We start from the raw sequence: 20,586 nt of genomic DNA on the forward strand, positions 1-20,586 counted from the left end.
TACGTGTAGGTGGAAAGGCCGAGACATTGAAGGAAAAGGTGGAAATGGACGAAGCAAACAAGTAGGTGATGAGTCTTACAGCTTTGGAGGGATCAGATGTCCTGGACAAAAGCATTAAGATAATTCTCCAGGTCACTCCAAAGAGTGAAGGAAGTTCCACGAAAATTGCTAAAGAATATGCAAAACTTAACAAGACCGATTCGTCTCCACATAAGTACCTCAGCTTTCTGGTGTCATTCAAGATATTGATGCCCATCTTCTCAAGGAATAAGCGCCAAGAAAAAGGTTTATACATGCATGGAACTTTGAGTAATCTTCAAGAATAAAGACCGGAAGAAGAGCAAGCTAGCCTCCTTGTTTAGTTCCGACTTGGATTGTCTTTAATCCATAGGCGATGAAGTCACGAAGTCGGGGGATGTTCAAGGAAAAATTAAACGATGAGAAAAAGTCCATAACTATGAGGGCACGTTTATGCACTTGGAATCGGAATGAACAATAAACGAATTATGAATGAATCAAAGTCAACGTGAAATGGAAAGATGAATTTCCATTAAAATGTACCAATTAACTCCCAGGAATCAGAATGATGGTGTGAAGGCAGTTTTAGTATAAAAAGTTTATTCACATCCTGTTAGGAATGTCGGTACTACAAGATAGAGAATGCACAAGGTAAAGTAGAAAATGGACACCAAGAATTTATGTGGTTCGGCAATTTATGCCTACGTCCACCAAACAAGGATCAATCTTCACTATATGAAAAAGATGAATACAACAAGAGTAGTCTTACCAAGCCAAAGACAAGGCTTGATGGATACAAGAAAGTATAACACACACTTTCTATCACTCTAAACTTCACTCACACAATGTGTAGTGGAACACTCTCACTCTCACTCTTGAAGTGGAACTCTAGCTTTGGACTTGATCCTTTGCTACTCATTCTTAGTTCTCAATTGGTTACATCACACCCATATTTATAGGTGAGGGCTTGGCATTCTACTAGTTTCTAGTTCCTTCTTCAAACCTCTAGTATAGAAAAATCTAGACTAGCCACATACTTGTAGCTTCTAGATCTTTCCATTTGCAACCAAGGAAGCTAGTACTCTCTAGCTTTTTCCATCAACTTAATAACATGCTAGAATTGTCTAGCAAGCTCCAGCCTCATCTCTTGCTTACTAGAATAATCTAGAACATTGATCATGGGCTGGACCATATACCAACAATCTCCCCATCCAGTCCATGAGGGAGGAATTCCGATCATGACTCCAAGTTACCTGGAGTCCATCCCAGCAGCCTTAATGCAGAATTCCAACTTTGATTTTGTGACCACCTTTGTCAACATGTCTGAAGAATTATTATCGGTATGAATCTTCTTCAGCTGTAGCATCTTGTTCTCGATAGCATCTCTAATCCAGTGATAACGAATATCAATGTGCTTGGTGCGTGAATGGTATGCAGTGTTCTTGCTCAAATCCAGAGCACTCTGACTATCACAATAAACGCCATAATCACTTTGCTTAAAACCCAACTCTTGGAGAAACCGCTTCAGCCACAACAACTCCTTGCATGCTTCTGTAGCGGCTATGTATTCAGCCTCGGTTGTAGACAAAGCAACACACTTTTGCAACTTGGATTGCCAAGACACGGCTCCCCCTGCAAAAGTAAACAAGTACCCAGACGTAGATTTTCTGCCATCCAGGTCACCTCCCATGTCAGCATCTGTAAATCCTTCCGAGATTGGTTTGGAACCGCCAAAGCACAAGCACATCTTAGAAGTCCCCTTCAAATATCTGAGAATCCACTTAACAGCTTCCCAATGGTCTTTCCCTGGATTAGAGAGAAACCTGCTCACCACACCTACTGCATGAGCAATATCTGGCCGTGTGCACACCATTGCATACATGATACTTCCTACTGCTGAAGAGTAGGGAACAACTGCCATTTTCTCCTTTTCTTCATATGTTTTTGGACACGACTCTTTGCTCAACTTGATATGATTGGCTAAAGGTGAGCTTACCGATTTGGCTGCTTTCATGTTGAACCTTTCAAGCACCCGTTCAACATATTTTTCTTGTGACAGCCACAACTTCTTGGATTTTCTGTCACGAATTATCTCCATGCCCAAAATCTGCTTGGTTGGCCCTAAGTCCTTCATGTCAAAGGACTTAGATAACTCTTCTTTGAGCTTTTTAATCATAAAAGCATCTTGACCGACAATCAACATGTCATCAACATAAAGCAACAAAATGATGAATTTACCTCCAGAAAATTGTTTGATATAGACACAAGAGTCAGCATGAGTTCTCTTGTACCCATTACTCACCATGAATGAGTTGAACTTCTTATTCCACTGTCTCGGAGCCTGCTTAAGACCATATAAGCTTTTCTTGAGCTTGCACACCAAAGTTTCTTTACCCTTGACTTCAAAGCCTTTGGGTTGCTCCATATATATCTCCTCTTCTAAGTTACCGTGGAGAAATGCAGTTTTAACGTCTAACTGCTCGAGCTCAAGATCCATGCTTGCTGCCATACCAAGGATAACTCGAATGGAAGTCATCTTCACCACCGGTGAGAAAATCTCATCAAAGTCAACTCCTTTCTTTTGACCAAAACCTTTGACAACCAAACGAGCCTTGTACCTTGTCATGTTGTCGTCATTTTTCAATTTGAACACCCACTTGTTTTTCAATGCTTTTCTGCCCTTTGGAAGCTCCACCAGCTCATAGGTATTATTCTTTAATAAGGAATCCATCTCTGACTCCATTGCCTTCATCCATTTATCACTGTCGTTATGAGCTCTGGCCTCCTCATAAGTTTCGGGCTCTCCATAATTAGTCAACATGATATACTCTGATGAAGAATACTTGGTAGACGGTCTTCGACTTCTGCTGGATCTTCTGACCTGATCTTCATTCTCTTGCGGGGCTAGAGGCTCCCCCTGATTGGATTCTCCTTGAATCTGCTCTTCTTGACTAGGCTCCCCCTGATCAGCAATCTCATGGTCTGGCACATCTTGATCAGGCTCCTCTTGATCAGCATTATCTGATTCTGCAGGCACTTCATTGGCAGTTGCTTCAGGGATGTCATCGTGACTTTCTTCATCTGAAGCTAATGGATCAACTCCTCTGACTGCGCCATCTGGTTGTGCCTCTTTATCCGAATCCCCAATTGTTTGATCTTCATAAAAGACCACGTCTCTACTTCGGATAAACTTCTTCTGGTATGGGTCCCATAATCTGTAACCAAAATCTTCACCGCCATAACCAAGAAAGATGCACGGTGTAGCTTTGTAGTCTAACTTCGATCTCTGCTCTTTGGGCACATGCACAAAAGCTTTGCAACCAAACACCTTCAGATGAGAGTAAGACACATCATTACCAGTCCATACTCTCTCTGGAACATCAAGACCTAATGGTACTGATGGAGATCGGTTGATCAAATAGCAGGCTGTCCTTACAGCTTCACCCCAGAACTGCTTAGATAACTTTGCAGTCCTCAACATACACCTGACTTTCTCCATGATAGTTCGGTTCATTCTTTCAGCAACACCGTTATGTTGTGGAGTTCCAGGAATTGTCTTCTCATGACGTATGCCATGTTTTACACAATACTCTCTAAACTGGTGAGATGTGTATTCGCCGCCGTTGTCGCTACGAAGGCACTTGAGAGGTTTCCCAGTTTCCCTCTCCACCATGGCATGGAACTCCTGGAATGTCTGAAACACCTGGTCTTTGGATTTCAACAAATACACCCACACCCTTCGTGAAGCATCATCAATATAAGTAACAAAATATTTATTTCTTCCAAGTGACTCGACTTCCATGGGACCACACACATCTGAATAAACAAGATCTAACAAGTTTCCTTTCTTTGTAGATGGAACAGAAAAACTAACTCTTCTTTGTTTTCCGAATAAACAATGCTCACAAGAGTTTAACGACGTACCTTTGGCAAAGGGAATATGAGACTTCTTTGCCAAAACTTGTAGGCATTTCTCGCTCATGTGGCCTAGCCTCTTATGCCACAAGTCTAGAGATGAGTCTTCCACAGCATTCAACTCACCTTTCAAAACCTTGGCATTTGACCGGTACAACGTACAACAAAGTCGTGCTCTTGCTACCACCATTAAGCCTTTAGTAAGCTTCAATTTTCCTTCGCCAATATGGTGATAATATCCTTGTCGATCAAGGGTACCGATGGATATCAGATTGAGACGTATATCAGGAATATGTCTCACATCTTTCAACATCAATTGGCAGCCGAGATTAGTTCTTAAGCATATATCACCAATTCCAAGAATTTTGGAATAGCTTTCATTCCCCATCTTCACTATGCCAAAGTCACCTTCTTTGTATGTACTGAAGAACTCCCGTTTGGACGTAGCATGGAAGGAAGCTCCATTATCAAAGATCCATTCAATGTCTCTGTCAGAGTTGCCCATATGCAGACATTCACCAACAGACAATATTTCTGGTACATCACCACATATGACAGCGGTGGTATTGCCAGTATCATCTTTCTTCTGATTGTTTCCTTCCCTTTGCTCTCTCTTCCAAACTCGACAATTTTTCTTCATATGGCCTTCTTTGCCACAATGGTGGCATGCACCCCTGAACCTTGACTTGGATCGGCTAGGACTCCTGCCATGACCTCTAGGCCCTCTACTCTTGCTTCTTCCGCGGTTCTCTGTGACAAATACTTGGCTGCTATCTGTGCCAGAAGTCTTTCTCCTTGTTTCTTCATTGAGCATGCTATTTTTAACATTATCAAGAGTAAGAACACCATTAGAAGCAGAGTTACTTATACTCACCACAAAGGTCTCCCAACTGTCTGGCAAGGATCCAAGTAACAAGAGCGCTTGTAGCTCGTCCTCGATCGTCATTTTCATAGTAGCCAACTGGTTGATGATATTCTGGAAATTGTTCAAGTGTTCTGCTACACTTAAACCATCTTTGTACTTCACATTGATGAGCTCTTTGATCAAGAAGGCTTTCTTGGCTGGGGTCTTCTTCTCGAACAAGGACTCAAGCTTCGTCCAAAACTCGCGAGCATTGGTTTCATTAGACACATGGTGAAAAACACTATCATCCACCCATTGTCTAATTGTGCCAATAGCCTTGCGATTCATCTTCTTCCACTCGGCATCGGACATGCTCTCGGGCTTAGCGGCATCTCCTTCAATTGGCTCATGCAAATCCTTGCAATAGAGAATGTCCTCCATCCTTGGCTTCCATGTTACCCAATTGGAGTTGGTGAGTTTGATCATAGTGCCACTTCCTTCCATCTCGTAGTACGAGCCAACCGGGCTCTGATACCACTTGTTAGGAATGTCGGTACTACAAGATAGAGAATGCACAAGGTAAAGTAGAAAATGGACACCAAGAATTTATGTGGTTCGGCAATTTATGCCTACGTCCACCAAACAAGGATCAATCTTCACTATATGAAAAAGATGAATACAACAAGAGTAGTCTTACCAAGCCAAAGACAAGGCTTGATGGATACAAAAAAGTATAACACACACTTTCTATCACTCTAAACTTCACTCACACAATGTGTAGTGGAACACTCTCACTCTCACTCTTGAAGTGGAACTCTAGCTTTGGACTTGATCCTTTGCTACTCACTCTTAGTTCTCAATTGGTTACATCACACCCATATTTATAGGTGAGGGCTTGGCATTCTACTAGTTTCTAGTTCCTTCTTCAAACCTCTAGTATAGAAAAATCTAGACTAGCCACATACTTGTAGCTTCTAGATCTTTCCATTTGCAACCAAGGAAGCTAGTACTCTCTAGCTTTTTCCATCAACTTAATAACATGCTAGAATTGTCTAGCAAGCTCCAGCCTCATCTCTTGCTTACTAGAATAATCTAGAACATTGATCATGGGCTGGACCATATACCAACACATCCCCCCTCCTATCTCAAATCTCACCTCCTCTCTCTATGCAATCCTCAAAATTGGACATCTAACGCGGGACTCGTGCATATTTTGATTCCTCTAAAATTAGTAAACAAGGAAATATTATAAAATGGGAATGACATTCCTTGCATTTCCTTTCCCTATGAAATGGATTGAAAGAGATGTCTTCCAGTATTACAAGAGCTTTTAAGCCAGACTATCAATTCACTCAATTGATGAAGGCAGCACTGCAAAACAGAAGAAATGTTAAACTTTATGGTTTATAATAGAGATTATTTTATTGTGAAACCATAGGCCATGAAGTCACGAAGTCAGGATGTTCAAGGAAAAATTAAACGATAAGAAAAAGTCCATAACTACGAGGGCACGTTTATGCACTTGGAATCGGAATGAACAATAATCGGATTATCAATGAATCAAAGTCAGCGTGAAATGGAAAGATGGATTTCCATTAAAATGTACTAATTAACTCGCAGGAATCAGAATGATGGGTGTGAAGGTAGTTTTAGTATAAAAAGTTTATTCACATCCCCCTCCTAGCTCAAATCTCACCTCCTCTCTCAATGCAATCCTCAAAATTGAACCATCTAATGCGGGACTCGTGCATATTTTGATTCCTCTAAAATTAGTAAACAAGGGAATATTAAAAATTGGGAATGACATTCCGTGCATTTCCTTTCCGTATGAAATGGATTGAAAGAGATGTCTTCCAGTATTACAAGAGCTTTTAAGCCAGACTATCAATTCACTCAAATGATGAAGGCAGAACCCTTTCCCCCTCAAAGCATCACCTAACTATTGACAAAAAAAACATGTCCAACATAAGTTGTGACACATTTCATGTCTCAAATTCCCATGCATACATACCGCATAGAACACCACGATCGAGTTTCTTACTATTGTTTTCATCTTTGTAAGACTTTGCAGGAGATTGTGATCCAAATATCTGCACTGTTAGGCTTCCACCTCCAGAGAAACAATAAGCAAACATGAAGAATGCATATCGAAAACAAACAAGTATACATCAACCTACAAGATGCTTGGGGATATGCTGAAGTGCAGGGGAAAGGATAAAGCGTTAGTCTGAAATTGGATAAAACTTTATGCTAAATTCGAAGCATTGCGTTTATTGAGCAAGGGCGTGTGGTTTTTTCTTGGACTCGCAGTACTGACTTCTAGGGCGAGTCTGTCGGAATACCTCAGAGTCCCCCATACCTTCATGTTCCTCTGGGACCTGTCTTTCCTTCCCAAGATTGACAGCTGACCTGGGTCGTGGGAGGTGACCGAGTCTTTCATAAACCTTTGGGTCATTGATCTTTGAGCATATGTGGAAGGGATTCTCTCGACGTTGCTTTAGGAAGTCTCAGCAGTCATGATAAACGGCTTTCGATCCTTCCAACCCTTCTGCAAGGAGGTGTATTCCTCCACTTCTTCTACTTCGGGTCGAAGCATCTGGGTTGAGAGAAGTTTCATGTTGATCAATGTTTTGATGATTAGCTCGCTCCTCATCAGGGATACCCATGTTGAAAGGAGGTGACCCTCCGTGTTGGGGGGCACCCAGATGCTGGTTGATGTCCACAGGGGCAACGAGCTCGCGTGTTTGAGTACGCCTAGTTTCGTGGATCATCTCAAAGAGCTTCTCATACTGCTCTTGAAGGACCTCATTTTTCATTGCTATCTTATTGTTCTGAGCTTCTAGCTCATCGACTTTAGCTTGAAGAGTAACCCTCTTTCCTTCCTTCTTTCGTTGTTTCGCACTGGGTGCAAGAGGGGTGTCATTCTGTGTGATGTGGCTTCCTTTGCACCCCATGTTAGAGAGGGATGCCTGGTCAAAAGAAAGTGTATGAATGGTGGAAACCAGCTTGGCAAAGCTGAATAGAGTGGGAATTAGTGTCGTTCCCACAGACGGCGCCAAATGTTGATGCACAAAATCAGCGAGGACTTTGGTACAATAGAAAGTGTTAAGTTTGTGACCTTCGTTAGATTGCTCCGGTCACTAGTGTAGATAAGTAAGTAAATGGATAGGGACAGAGAAGCAAACACAAGATGTACGTGGTTCACCCAGATTGGCTACGTCCACGGAGTAGAGGAGTTCTCATTAATTGTGAAGGGTTTACACAAGTACATAGGTTCAAACTCTCCTTTAGTGAGTACTAGTGAATAATTTAGTACAAATGACATTAGGAAATATTGTGAGAGAATGATCTATATTTATAGAAGAGAGTTTCTAGTTTCATTCTGACATTGACACGTGTCGTGTTGTGATTGGCTTCTGATGTTGACACGTGTCGCGCAATGATTGGCTTCTGATGTCGAAACGTGTCGCGCTGTGATTGGTCTTCTGGTTGGAAGGAAACTCTTCTAGGTCCTTGACGGTATAACGTTGATCGGTGCTCAGTAATTTCGGGATTGATCAAATATGGTACAAACAGAGTTAAGTTTGAAACTTGTAGCGAGAAATATTACCATACGAAGAATTAGCGATACTAGTTCAATAAATTTAAAAGGCTTTTGTTTTATGTCCCCAACTAATGTTTGACGAAAAGATTTGTCCAATCCAGAACAAAACTGGTTCGGCCCAAAACAGACCCGGTCCACTCCACCGGTCTTCCAGTTAGACACGTGATACCCCTAACGCAAATTGGGGAAGAACGATGAGGTTTCAAGTCATCCTCTTGGGAAATACTAACGACGACGACTTGACAAGGCAAATGCAGATACCATGGTCGCCGGAAGCCGCTCCATCACGATCATGGCGAAGCTTTGCTTCCCTCTCCCGCTCAAACCATCTCTGCCATTCTCCTCTCTCGTCCAAATCCAAAACCCCGCCAACCCACCAGTTGGTTTGACCAAGCAAGCGTTGACCGCCCTCCTGCAATCATGCTCTGCGCACCCAAACCAACTCAAACAAATCCACACCGTCGTCCTCACGACCGGCCTCTCGATCAAGAACAGCCTCCTCACCCAACTCCTCACCAATTTCGCACTCTTAGGTGACATGTCGTATGCCCGCCAACTGTTCGACCAAATGCACAAGCCACGGGTTTTTCTCTGGAATACCCTTATCAGAGCGTATGTGAAAAACCGTATCTTTACGGAGGCTGCGTTAGTTTACAGGCAAATGCACCTTCTGGGTGTTCGTCCTGACCAGTTTACTTACACATTTGTGGTGAAGGCATGCTCCGAACTGCCCGAATTGTGGGCTGGATCGGCTGTTCTTGCCCATGTGGTGAAATATGGGTTGGAGTTTGTTGCCATGGTGAGGACTGAGTTGGTTGCAATGTGTGTGAAATTTGGGGAATATGGTGCGGCGGATTTTCTGTTTGAAACTATGGTTGAGAGAGATTTTATTGCTTGGAATGCTTTCATTGCGACTTGTGTGCAGAATGGACATGCCGGTAAGGCTCTTGCATTGTTCCGCCTGATGGATGCGGCTAGGATTAAGCCTGATGCTATTAGTGTTGTGAGTGCCTATTCGGCTTGCGGGCAATTGGGGTGTTTGGAGACCGGGGAAGAAATCTACGGGATCATGAAAAAATATGGGATCGGATGCAATATAATTGTCGCCAATGCACGGCTTGATATGTATGTGAAATGTGGTAGCATAGGAATGGCTGAGACTTTGTTTAAGGACATGTCTCAGAGAAATGTTATTTCCTGGAGCACTATGATAGTAGGATATGCCATAAACGGGGAGAGTGAAAAGGCGTTGGATATGTTTTTGAGGATGCGAAAAGCAGGTGTGCAACCAAACCATGTCACCTATCTGGGAGTTTTATCTGCATGTAGCCATGCTGGGCTAGTGAATGAAGGCAAGGCGTATTTCAGTAACATGGTTCAATCTGGTGACAAGAGCATCTGGCCGAAACTTGAGCACTATGCTTGTATGGTAGACCTTCTTGGACGGTCAGGACATCTTGAGGAGGCCCATAATTTTATAAGAACTATGCCAATTGAACCAGATTCTGGATTATGGGGAGCTTTATTGGGTGCCTGTACAATCCACCAAAATGTTGAACTGGGCCAGCATGCGGCTGATATGCTTTTCAAATTAGCTCCTGATATTGGTTCATATCATGTCTTGATGTCAAACATGTATGCGGCTGCTGGAAGGTGGGATTTCGTCGACAAGTTGAGGCTCAGAATGAGAAAACGAGGTGTCAAGAAAGTGGCTGCCTACAGCTCGGTTGAATGTAATGGAAATTTCCATATCTTCTATGGTGGAGACAGGTTGCACCCGGAGTCAGCAGAAATATATGAGAAGTTGAAGGACTTACTGAAACAAGTGAGAGTGTAGGTTACGTTCCAAATACCAGTTATGTGTTTCATGATGTGGACATAGAGGAAAAGGAAGCCACGGTAAGCACCCACAGTGAAAAGCTTGCCGTCGCATATAGTCTCATAAATTTAAGGCCCGAAAGCCCCATTAGGGTGGTGAAGAATTTGAGAATGTGTGACGACTGCCATAGTTTTTGTAACTTTGTCTCTAAAGCTACCAAAAGGGAGATTGTCATGAGAGATAAAATCCGTTTTCATCATTTTAGAAATGGAGATTGTTCGTGCAACAACTTTTGGTGATCGCAAGAAACAGTGATGACTTTGAGGTGATAAAGGTACGGAGATGTATTTTGGTTGTTGGTTTCCTCTTAATTTTCAGGTGTCTGATTCGAGAAGAACCACTGATGAGCTCACAACGGATACTAACTATTGGCTACGTAAATAATACTTGCACCAGCTTTTGCACTTGTACTGACATATGGAAGGAAGGACAAAGTATCGACGCCAGCAGATATCTCATCTTTGGCAAATGCCAAAAAGTTGGATTTCCAGCATGAACATCTGCACAGCACATTGGTTTGTAACGTTTCAGTTAAACTCATTTACAGCACCCAAGAATTTTGGCTCAGAATGTGAAACTTGTGTGCAATGTTATCCCCCCAACATTCATAAAAAAACGTTACCAGCTGTTCTAGTTTTCTTCCTGATTCTTTAGCATGCCTAAGGGAAGCATTGAGAAATGGCTTCAGTCCCACAACTGATAGATTGCAGAAGCTAAACGCGGTGGCGGGTGTTGCCTAGGCATTTTAACATCTCTATCATGGTTATTCATCATATTCGGTTCACTGTGATACGATGCCAACTATTGTCCTGCTTGATCAAGATACGGTTGCACATTCATCTGACTTTGGCTTTCCAAACTCTAGGGAAAAGGGGCATCTACTAACCAAGACCCTTGCTACGGTTGGACATACAGCATCATGTAACGTTTCTAACTACTTGATTAATTTTCTTTTTCTGTTTTCGTTGAAATTCTGTTCATTATATTATCGTGAAGGAAATCAAATTTGATTGATAAAAACTAGTCAAAGTTGTGATTTTTCTTGCTAGGTAGTGAAGAGAAATGTAACATGCTGTGCATCGCATATTGCGGTAACAGAGTCCAGAAAATACGTGAGATTTCTAGCAAATGTAGCAAGGCCAAAATGTGTAGCTTGAGCACTTTAAATGTACAATAAAAGATCAACAAAAATGCATATCTGCCAACATTAAAAGTTTTCATCTGCCATGAGAGCCTCCCTTTTTGGGAATCTCTTACGAATAAAGACTTGCATGCAATCTCAGAACGTCTCTCTCTTTCTTTCTGCTCTTGGGGTACCCCCAAGCCCCTTCTCAGTTTATGCCTTTTTCTTTTCTCATCCTCTCCCAAGTCCTTTCTGATACCACACTATAAGCCCCTTAAAATAGTAAGCTATATGTTATTATGCAAGCGGAGAGAAGTTTTTTTTCAAATATCTCTCCACTTATTTAATAACATATCGCGCGTGTCCGTATTCTGGACACATATCTCGATGTTTTGGTAGAAGGAACTCCGTTTTGGCAATCTTATGGCCCTGCTAGTGTTTTTTTTATTATTAATGTTTAACTTTTTCCAGCATAAAAAAAATCAATAAAAAAATAGTTATATGACTTGATAAATTGTAAGGCTGGTTTTAAATGACTTGTAACGTAATCCATACAGCCACAGGCAAAAAAATCTTAAGAAAACTCATGATTTTTTTCACAAAAACCGCGAGCTATACTTATGATATTAAAGTACATAAATTATGAGTAGGAAAAATCTGTAGATGTTATTGTGTTGTTAAAACGAATATAATAATTTAAAATACAAGAGGAGAAGAACAAAACAAAACTGATGATATACAATGAATGAAAACAGTATCTCAAATTCTGGCATTTTTCTGGGATTCTCTGTAAAAACTCAAAGTATCCTGCTCTCTTTTGAAGCTGTCACAAAACCCAACTTGGACGTTCCTTATTACCGTTCTTCCAAGAAACATGTCTGTCGTTAAACGAAAGGAAATGCCAATAACCCCCTCCATTCACTATTTGTTCAATCAGTAAGTACTACGACTCCCCCAAGGTCTTAATCTACTTGTTTGGTGGGTGCATATTATCTTATATTATTACGCTGCTATTTGGGCTTTGAGTTTTGAGATTAACTTGCATGGCGTAGTATATTGTTACGGTGATGTTTTATGTCATTTAATAAAGAGAAACTTACGCTAATGAGAGTAATATTGACACAAAACATAACGACAATACTGTCTTGTATCGTGCAAAAGCAAGACCTTCTCAGGTGTTTCTTACCACCACTTGTTTAAATTTACCGAGGATTGAAGAAGATCCATTTGGTAGGATATATCAATCCTTGAAACGAATTATCATTACCTATATCATCAAGTTGTAATGATGCTGAATGCGACCTACATTGATAGCATATATGATGAATTATATATATATATATTTTTTTTTTTTCGCTTGCTAATTTTGTGATAAACTGGGCCTTCCAGCCAAGTTGTCCGCCAGTACCTTTTGTATTTAGTCTCATTTATCTCTACGCTAGTCCCACATAACTAAATGTATTGCCCTCTACCAATGTCCGCTCACACAGGCTATAAATGTATATCTCTTCTCTCTACATTGTTCATCAAGTAATACATCATGTGTCATTAAGATATAGAGAAAATGGTAATAACAGATGATTTAGTGAAGGTGTTGATTGAAGGACCCACAAATAAAAATAAAAATGTCTTCGAAAAGACAAAAACAAAAGACCTAGCAAGCAATAGAATGCAAAACCTTGGGGGGTGGGTGGAAGCAATAAACGGGTTTTATGGGAGTTGACATAGAGAGAGATGAGGTGGTTGCATTTCGATCAGAGCCTCTTTAACTCTTTCATCACACATTTATGAACGACTCCAGGCAAACATTCATTTCATGGGGAAAGACCCACTTTAATTAACTAAGTAATTCCCACAAACAAATTATTAACCTAATTAATTGACACCAAAATGCGAGTATGAGACGATGGTTCAGAGTACAAAGAGTAGATGATGGTTTAGAAAAACTTGGAAATAGACTTCTAAAAAAAAAAATATGAAATATTTAGAACTAGTGAAAGATATGACGTAATGACATTTTAAAATTTATTAGTGCAAACCCATTCAATGCGATAAGGTACAATTGTTGTTTTGTTTATTATTAGGTGTCGACCAGCCCAGAATCTTTTGATTTTTGAACTCTAATTAATTAAGTAAGCAAAAACTACTTGATTAGGTTAGCTGAAATAAATACCTTTTTCTGTCCTCTGGCCAATTTTGGGTTTGCGGGCTCCTAGTTATATATATATTTTTATAGGATTCACATATATTAATTCAGTTTCTACACAACTCAATTCCAAGGAAGTTTCCTTGGCTTTGTTTAATTGTGGATCAAACCTTGAGAGCTTGAACTTTGTTTTGTCCGCAGGTGACATTGAAAACATTGAGGGACAACTAATCCCTATTATGTAAAGCTTAATTTTTTTTTTTAAATGCATATCCTCCTCCTCTCTCAGTTTCATCTTCTTCTTTCTCTGTCTACAAAGAAAGTAAAACAAGATGATGATGATGTGGTTTAATCTTGAGCATTTAAATAAGTGGGAATCGGGGTAGGAAGAGAAAAATGAGACGGGAAAGAATCCAGATTCCTAAAGGACCGCAAGTTGTGGCTGCCCTCAATTTTAATCTAACAAGAGCAACCCAACTAAAACAAGGCAAGAAGAGTTGTCCTAATACCCTAGAGTTGTCGTTTCTAGGATTTTGGGACAATCCTCACATAAACTAAGACAAATATGAGGTTGGATAAACAAAAATACAAAGGGTCTCAAGTTTTTATGAAATTACGTACTTTACAAATTATGGAAGTTACAATTAGAAAAGTAACTTAACTTATTTTGCCCATGCACAATGTTTTTTAAACTTTCCGAAGATCTAAAACATTAACTTCGTATCTTAAAAAAAAATGACGTGGTCCGAATTTCTCTTTGTAAGTTTCTTTCCAAGGAATGGGAGGTGGCTTTTTGAAGTGTAAAAAATGGGGGAGTGCCCGATGAGTGCTCCATGCAAGAAAACCTTTAGCACCATTAGTACATGTTGGGAGAAATGCACCCTAAATCCTGAGGAAGCGTGTTGGCCCATAGGGACGGGCATCCTCTTTGAGAGCAAAAGAAAATGATGCATTTAAGTCAAATGCAGATCTAGGAACAATCAATCAAAAATAGTCCAATAGCCAATATTTATTTCAGAGGACTTACAACCACATGAGCCATGCCCTACTTGCCCACGTGGCTCATTAATAGACGTTCATGTTTTACCCTAATAGGTTGAATGCTAGATGTACCTTAGACCAGTGGTCATGATCATTTGCTTTGAATCAGCGCTGTGTGATTAGGTCTAATTGCACTGTTGGGGAAGAAGCACTAATCGCACGGTTGGATCTACCTAACAGTAAACTATACACAGTCCAATTTATACTGTTTTTAGCCTTGTTCATGCGAAGCCCTGCAGTATGTCACATGATGTATCGGACGGACGCAATAGTTTATCAAGGATTTAATAATTCTTGCATAGAAAAACAAGAAACCCTAAATCCAACACTTTAGACTTAGATCCAAAGGCATTTACAGTCTAGCTAAGATTGATTCTGTAGCTATACATTCTGTGCTGCAAGGCAACAATGTGAATGTGTAGGGTTATGGGGGAGCTCTGAACCATGACATGAACAAAATTAAAGAGGAGAAGAATATATAATGACTAGGTTTAGCAATGATTTGAAGCTCTCTCACAAATTAAAAAAAAATTCTAAACATACAGAGAGAAAGGGTAAGTAAGAGCAATTTTATGAGTCACTGCAAAAAGAAAACAAGAGCATTAACTAGCCTTTCCAATTTTTTTCCTTCCTCTTACTAGTCTCTGCATTTGCTCCTCTGCCCGTAACCCTAATCGTCAAACCCTACTGGAAAAGGCTAAAGCCATGCTCTCATTCTTTCTACCTCAAAAACAACAAAAATAAAAGAAAAGAAAAACTGATGACATAAAGATGTTACAGTCATATTTCACTTGAAAATTCTAGCTAGCTAACTGTAGCTAAGCTAGCAGTAGTACGTACTGGAATACACAGGAGAAACAGCGGAAGCGGCCGTGCAGTGACATAGTAAACCCTAATCACAACCACTGATATCGAAATCAGAACATTAATTGAGTTCGATATTAGTTAGTTGTGAAGAGGGTTTGGACCTGTATGAACTATTCTCTTGTCATCTCCGTATAGCTTGCCTGGGTCACCGTTGATCGCCGGAAGACGATGAACATGGTGAGATGGACTACTCGAAGGTGCGTAAAACGATACCTTGCCCAAAAATCGTGCTTTCCTCTGCGGCGATGACCTCATTATCCGACCGGTCCACTCATTGTCGTGACTGGTACTAGTAGTAGGAGTACTGGCAAAAACCATCAAATTACTCGTTTGAGCAAATATTAAAACGACACAGAAGATGAAAATCGCAATGCTTCTAGCTTGTCTACGACCATTTCTGCTTCCTTTTCTTGTTCCACCTTCTCCAGCAGCTCTCATTGCACCAACTAAAATTTTTGTATAAATGCCAAAGACTAACAAAGCTCATAAAACTAAAAATGTAGTGTGAGTAATAGTACTACTTCTGGGAAAAGTGGCTTTTTTGGCAGTGATTATCAGTGAAGAGAAGAAAAAAACAAAAAAAAGCTTAGAACCTTTTGCTGCTTGTTGGATTTTCCTCGTCTTGTGGGTCTGAAGGCACATGAGCTTGACCCTTGATCCCTGGAACCTTCGTATATTTTTTTATTTCATCACTTCTGAGAGACTTGGGAGTCTGCACCTTTTACTCACCCCACCACCACTCACCACTGCTTTGCTTTGCTCTTCGGTATCTGTTTGGTTTTTTGTGTGCTTTGATGTTTTTTTTATATATAATATACATATTTATAATGTTTCTCATATAGTCATATATGCTGCTGGCTTGGACTTGGAGACGGTGTGGGACTGTCCAGTATTAATAGCCGTTGTCCCCGGAACATTTTCAAATCTAATCTAGCAATGTGGAAAGAAAAAAATATGGAGCCTTATACTAAACCAACTACCTCTTACGATATGTTTCCTAAATCGTAATCGGAACTCAAATAAAAAGTTAGATCTTGATTATGAATCATTCTTGTGTTTATAAATTGTAGGGTGAATTGCCAATTTAGTTCCTGAATTATCACCTCAGTGAAAATTAGGTTTCTGAACTATTTTTTCAAAAAAATATGTCATTGAATTATAAAAATCTAACAATTACATTCATAATAGGGTAAATTATATAATGCCCCCTCAAGTTTGGGTCCAATTACAACCTAATACAACATCTTTAAAACATTTCAATCTCATACATTTACTATTTATTTTTTTCAATTTCATACAACCGTCTCTTTTCCTGTTAGTCCTTCTGTTAACTGCCTACGTGACTGGCAAGTCGGACATGTGGATTAAAAATTTAATTTTTTTATTATGTTTAAAATTAATTAGAAATTCAACTAAAATTTTGAAAAGATAATTGAATAATTAAAAAATAGAAAAAAGTTTCAAACACCCAGAAATTCATCTCTTCATGTTTTTCCATTTCCACTTGGTCCACTCAAGGACCAGAAGTCCCAGCAGAAGCTCAACCTCAAATTCGACGAAGTCGCACTGAGATCTAAGCCTCTGACGGAAGGCAGAGGTCGTCTAAAAGTCGTTGAAGATGAGCTCGACGAAGCCACATTGAACCTAAAGCCGAAATCCCCAAAACCCAGATTTCGCTGCCCTTCGATTTTGTTCCAAGCAACCAGTAGAATACCAAAATCCCCAAACTCCCTTTCAATTTTGTTGCTGGCTGCGTCTCGCGATTCCGATCGACGCCAATTCGAGGATAGAGTGAGAGAATGAGGAAGAGAAAGAGATGGATGAGGTCGTCGGGATCAAGTGGAAAGGCATCAATGGTGTTTGTAGGGGAGGGGAAATAGGTTCCATCTTTCCTTTTTTTTTTTTTAATGGGTAATCTGTTTAAGATCTTATATATTTTTTTGGTTGATTCTTGTATTGAAAACAAATATGGGTATTTTTTTTATGGGGGAGGGGTTGTTGTTTGATCATGTTGCTGGTTGTTGTTTGGGTTGCAGATGGGGGAAGAAATGGGTAGCAAGTGAGGACACGACTTGGAAGAAGAAATCGAGGCACTGGTTTGAGGTGGTGAGGAAGGTGGGGCAAACTTCATAGTGAGGCCTTGGGGTTTTCTGGGTTGCTCCGGGCTTTGCAGATGAGGAAATTGATGGTGATGGTTATAGATGAAGAAGCTTTGTTGGTGCGGAAGTGATGGGGGATGTGGGTGGTTATGGTATCGTCATATCCCGGCCCGGGCCACCACCACATCTCGGGCTCGACTCCACCGTAGCACGATATTGTACGCTTTGAGCCCCGACACGCCTCACAGTTTTGTTTCTGGGAACTCAAACGAGAACTTCCCAGTGGGTCACCCATCATGGGATTGCTCTCGCGCAAACTCGCTTAACTTTGAAGTTCCGATGGAACCTGAAGCCAGTGAGCTCCCAAAAAGCCTCGTGTTAGGTAGAGATGAGAATATACATATAAGGCTTAGAGGATCCACGCCTCTGGGCGATGTGGGATGTTACAATCCACCCCCCTTAAGGGCCCGACATCCTCGTCGGCACGCATCTGGGCAGGGATTGGCTCTGATACCAAATTGTCACATCCCGACCTGGGCCCCTACCACATCTCGGGCTCAACTCCACCGTAGCACGATATTGTCTGCTTTGGGTCCCGACCACGCCTTCACGGTTTTGTTTCTGGGAACCCAAATGAGAACTTCCCAGTGGGTCACCCATCCTGGGATTGCTCTCGCGCAAACTCGCTTAACTTCGGAGTTCCGATGGAATCCGAAGCCAATGAGATCCCAAAAGTCCTCGTGCTAGGTAGAGATGAGAATATACATACAAGGCTTAGAGGATCTACTTCCCTGAGCGATGTTGGATGTTACAGGTAGAAGGGTGACTCAGGTGGGGAAAAGGGTGGTGGTGGTGGTGGGAGAAGGGGTGGCTTAGGTGGGGAAGAAGAAGATGAAGATTTGTGTTTTTTTCTTTCTTTAATTAATTATTTTAATGTTTTAAATTTTTTTATTAAGTGTTTAACCACATGGCACAAATGTGGCAGCCACATCAGCACAAATGGGGACCCTATATTTGCCATGTCATCACTTAACGGTCAACTTAATATATTTTTTAACGGTTGTATGAAATTGAAAAAAAATAATAGTAAATGTATGAGATTGAAATGTTTTAAAGATGTTGTATGAGGTTGTAATTGCACCCAAACCTGAGGGGGTATTATGTAATTTACCTTTCATAATATTATATTCAAAGCTACTATATTCAATTTTATGTCAATTTAAGTTAGATTACTTGCATGTGATAAACATTGGAGGGTAGATTAGTAGTTTTTCAAAAGAAATGTTGGAGTTAATTTTGGAGGGTAAATTGGGAGTTTTTCATAAGAAATAGTGTAAGTTAACTTTAGAGGGTAGTTTAGACTTTATATTCGCAACCTATATGAAATGTTAAGAGCTTATAGGCGAGAAAAATAACAGTATTACACTCTAAAGTGTGTCAAGTGACTTAAGTTGACAAAAAATTGGATAAAATAGTTTTGATTATAACAGTAGGGATGAAAGTAGCAATTTTTAATAAATCTAGAAACTTATTTTACTGAAAAAATAATTTCAAAAACCTAATTTTTACTAAAGTGATAGTTCAACGACTAAATCGGCACTTCACCTTAAAGCATATAAGAATGAAAGTAAGAATGAGCCTATAGTTCAATATAATAAATTAAATTTAATTCTTGATTTTGGAGAAAATTCGACTTTTGCCCGGATAGGAAGTGGCATTCTAACTTCTAGATAAACAACACATTAGAATTCATTTTTTATCCAGTTTATCCTCGCATCATTTCTAAACTTTCAAGCTTGCCTAAGAAAATAAATTTTTTTCAGAACAAGAGCATCTTAGTAATTAAAATAGTTTTAAATTTGATTGAGAGAAATCAATAAACAACTTATACGGAATCAAATATTATTTTTCCAATTAGAGGTATCTTAAGTAAACAACTCTAATGCAAGTTCTAATTTCGACTCCTCCTCAATCTAATTCATAATTGCTGACTTGAAACTAGTAAACATTTCATCAGTATAGTAGTACTTCTCTCCTTAACGTACACGACGTTTCAAATTAAAATCCCACATTACAATCATTAAAGAAATAGTAAAACTCAATCGTTGTACCGTCTTATGGTTTATCCATTGATTGTGACACCAATAATTTTTTTCCTTTTGGTATGTAGCTAGGGATGTACTATAATTTACCTGAATCTCTCTCTCTCTCTCTCTCTAATTTCATGGATTTTACTATTCTTTTACCATGCTTCAACTCTTTTGTCCTCACTAGCTAGGTAGGTACAATATGAAGATTTTGTTTTTGTATTTGCACAGCTAATACAAAAACGTCTTGATCTTCATCTGATTGTTCATTGTTACTTACGTTACACACACTTGATCATTTTGATTTTAATTTAATTAATTAACACTTACCCAAACTCAGATCGAGCCAATGCTTAGCGGGCCTATGGCCTGCAGTCTGAATATGGGCCGTCAAATGCATCCCGTCTGAGGAGAAAGGCCCACTATTTGGACGTGGGGTTAAACTGTGGTCCCTGTATATATCTAAGATTTTTAGTTTTCGGTATGTTCTGGCATCTTTGCCTTGGAATGAAAATTCTCAGTTTACCAAAAAATAAAAAAAAAGATTTTTAGTTTTCAATTTTCGACCAATAGAAGAAAGTTTTCAACTGAAAATTAAAAACATAATATTTGTTTGATAATTTTTTTTAGTTTTCTAATTGAATGAATTATCAAATAGATTTTAGAAGAAATATCGTTTGGACGAGAGAAATAAATTTGAAATTTGAACAATGTTCAGAGTTTATAAATTGACATGCACTAATTCGCCTTTTTAAATTATAAACATAAAAATCTAAATTTTCTGCGTGGAAAAAAATCTTAAAATTTGAGACCTCAAATTTTCATATTTAAATTATATATAAACATGTGTCATTCCATAAAGTTCTATGAGCGAGAATTTAAATATAACAAATTTCGTATTCAAATTTCATTGTTATTTTAGATTAATCAAATAAAAAAATTCATAAATTCTAAAAAAATAGA

General features: G+C 39.6%; 1 protein-coding gene and 1 long non-coding RNA gene across 2 annotated transcripts; one reads left to right on the forward strand and one right to left on the reverse strand.

Moving 5' to 3' along the window:
• The first annotated feature begins 8,555 nt into the window (after positions 1-8,555).
• Positions 8,556-11,389, forward strand: LOC103451568 (pentatricopeptide repeat-containing protein At2g01510, mitochondrial). Its single transcript, XM_008390980.4, is given in 3 exon segments — positions 8,556-10,210; positions 10,213-10,534; positions 10,657-11,389. Coding segments are annotated over 2 exon segments (1,854 nt in total). The 5' UTR covers positions 8,556-8,643; the 3' UTR covers positions 10,500-10,534; positions 10,657-11,389.
• Positions 11,390-15,068: 3,679 nt separating this feature from the next.
• LOC103451567 (uncharacterized) lies at positions 15,069-16,257 on the reverse strand. The gene is made up of 2 exons (XR_531695.4): positions 16,031-16,257; positions 15,069-15,883 (listed from the first exon to the last, which is right to left on the reverse strand). It is a non-coding gene; the product is annotated as an uncharacterized lncRNA (long non-coding RNA).
• Positions 16,258-20,586: the final 4,329 nt, after the last annotated feature.

This window comes from Malus domestica, chromosome 13, assembly GCF_042453785.1.
Source record: "Malus domestica chromosome 13, GDT2T_hap1".
Classification (NCBI taxonomy): Eukaryota; Viridiplantae; Streptophyta; class Magnoliopsida; order Rosales; family Rosaceae; genus Malus; species Malus domestica.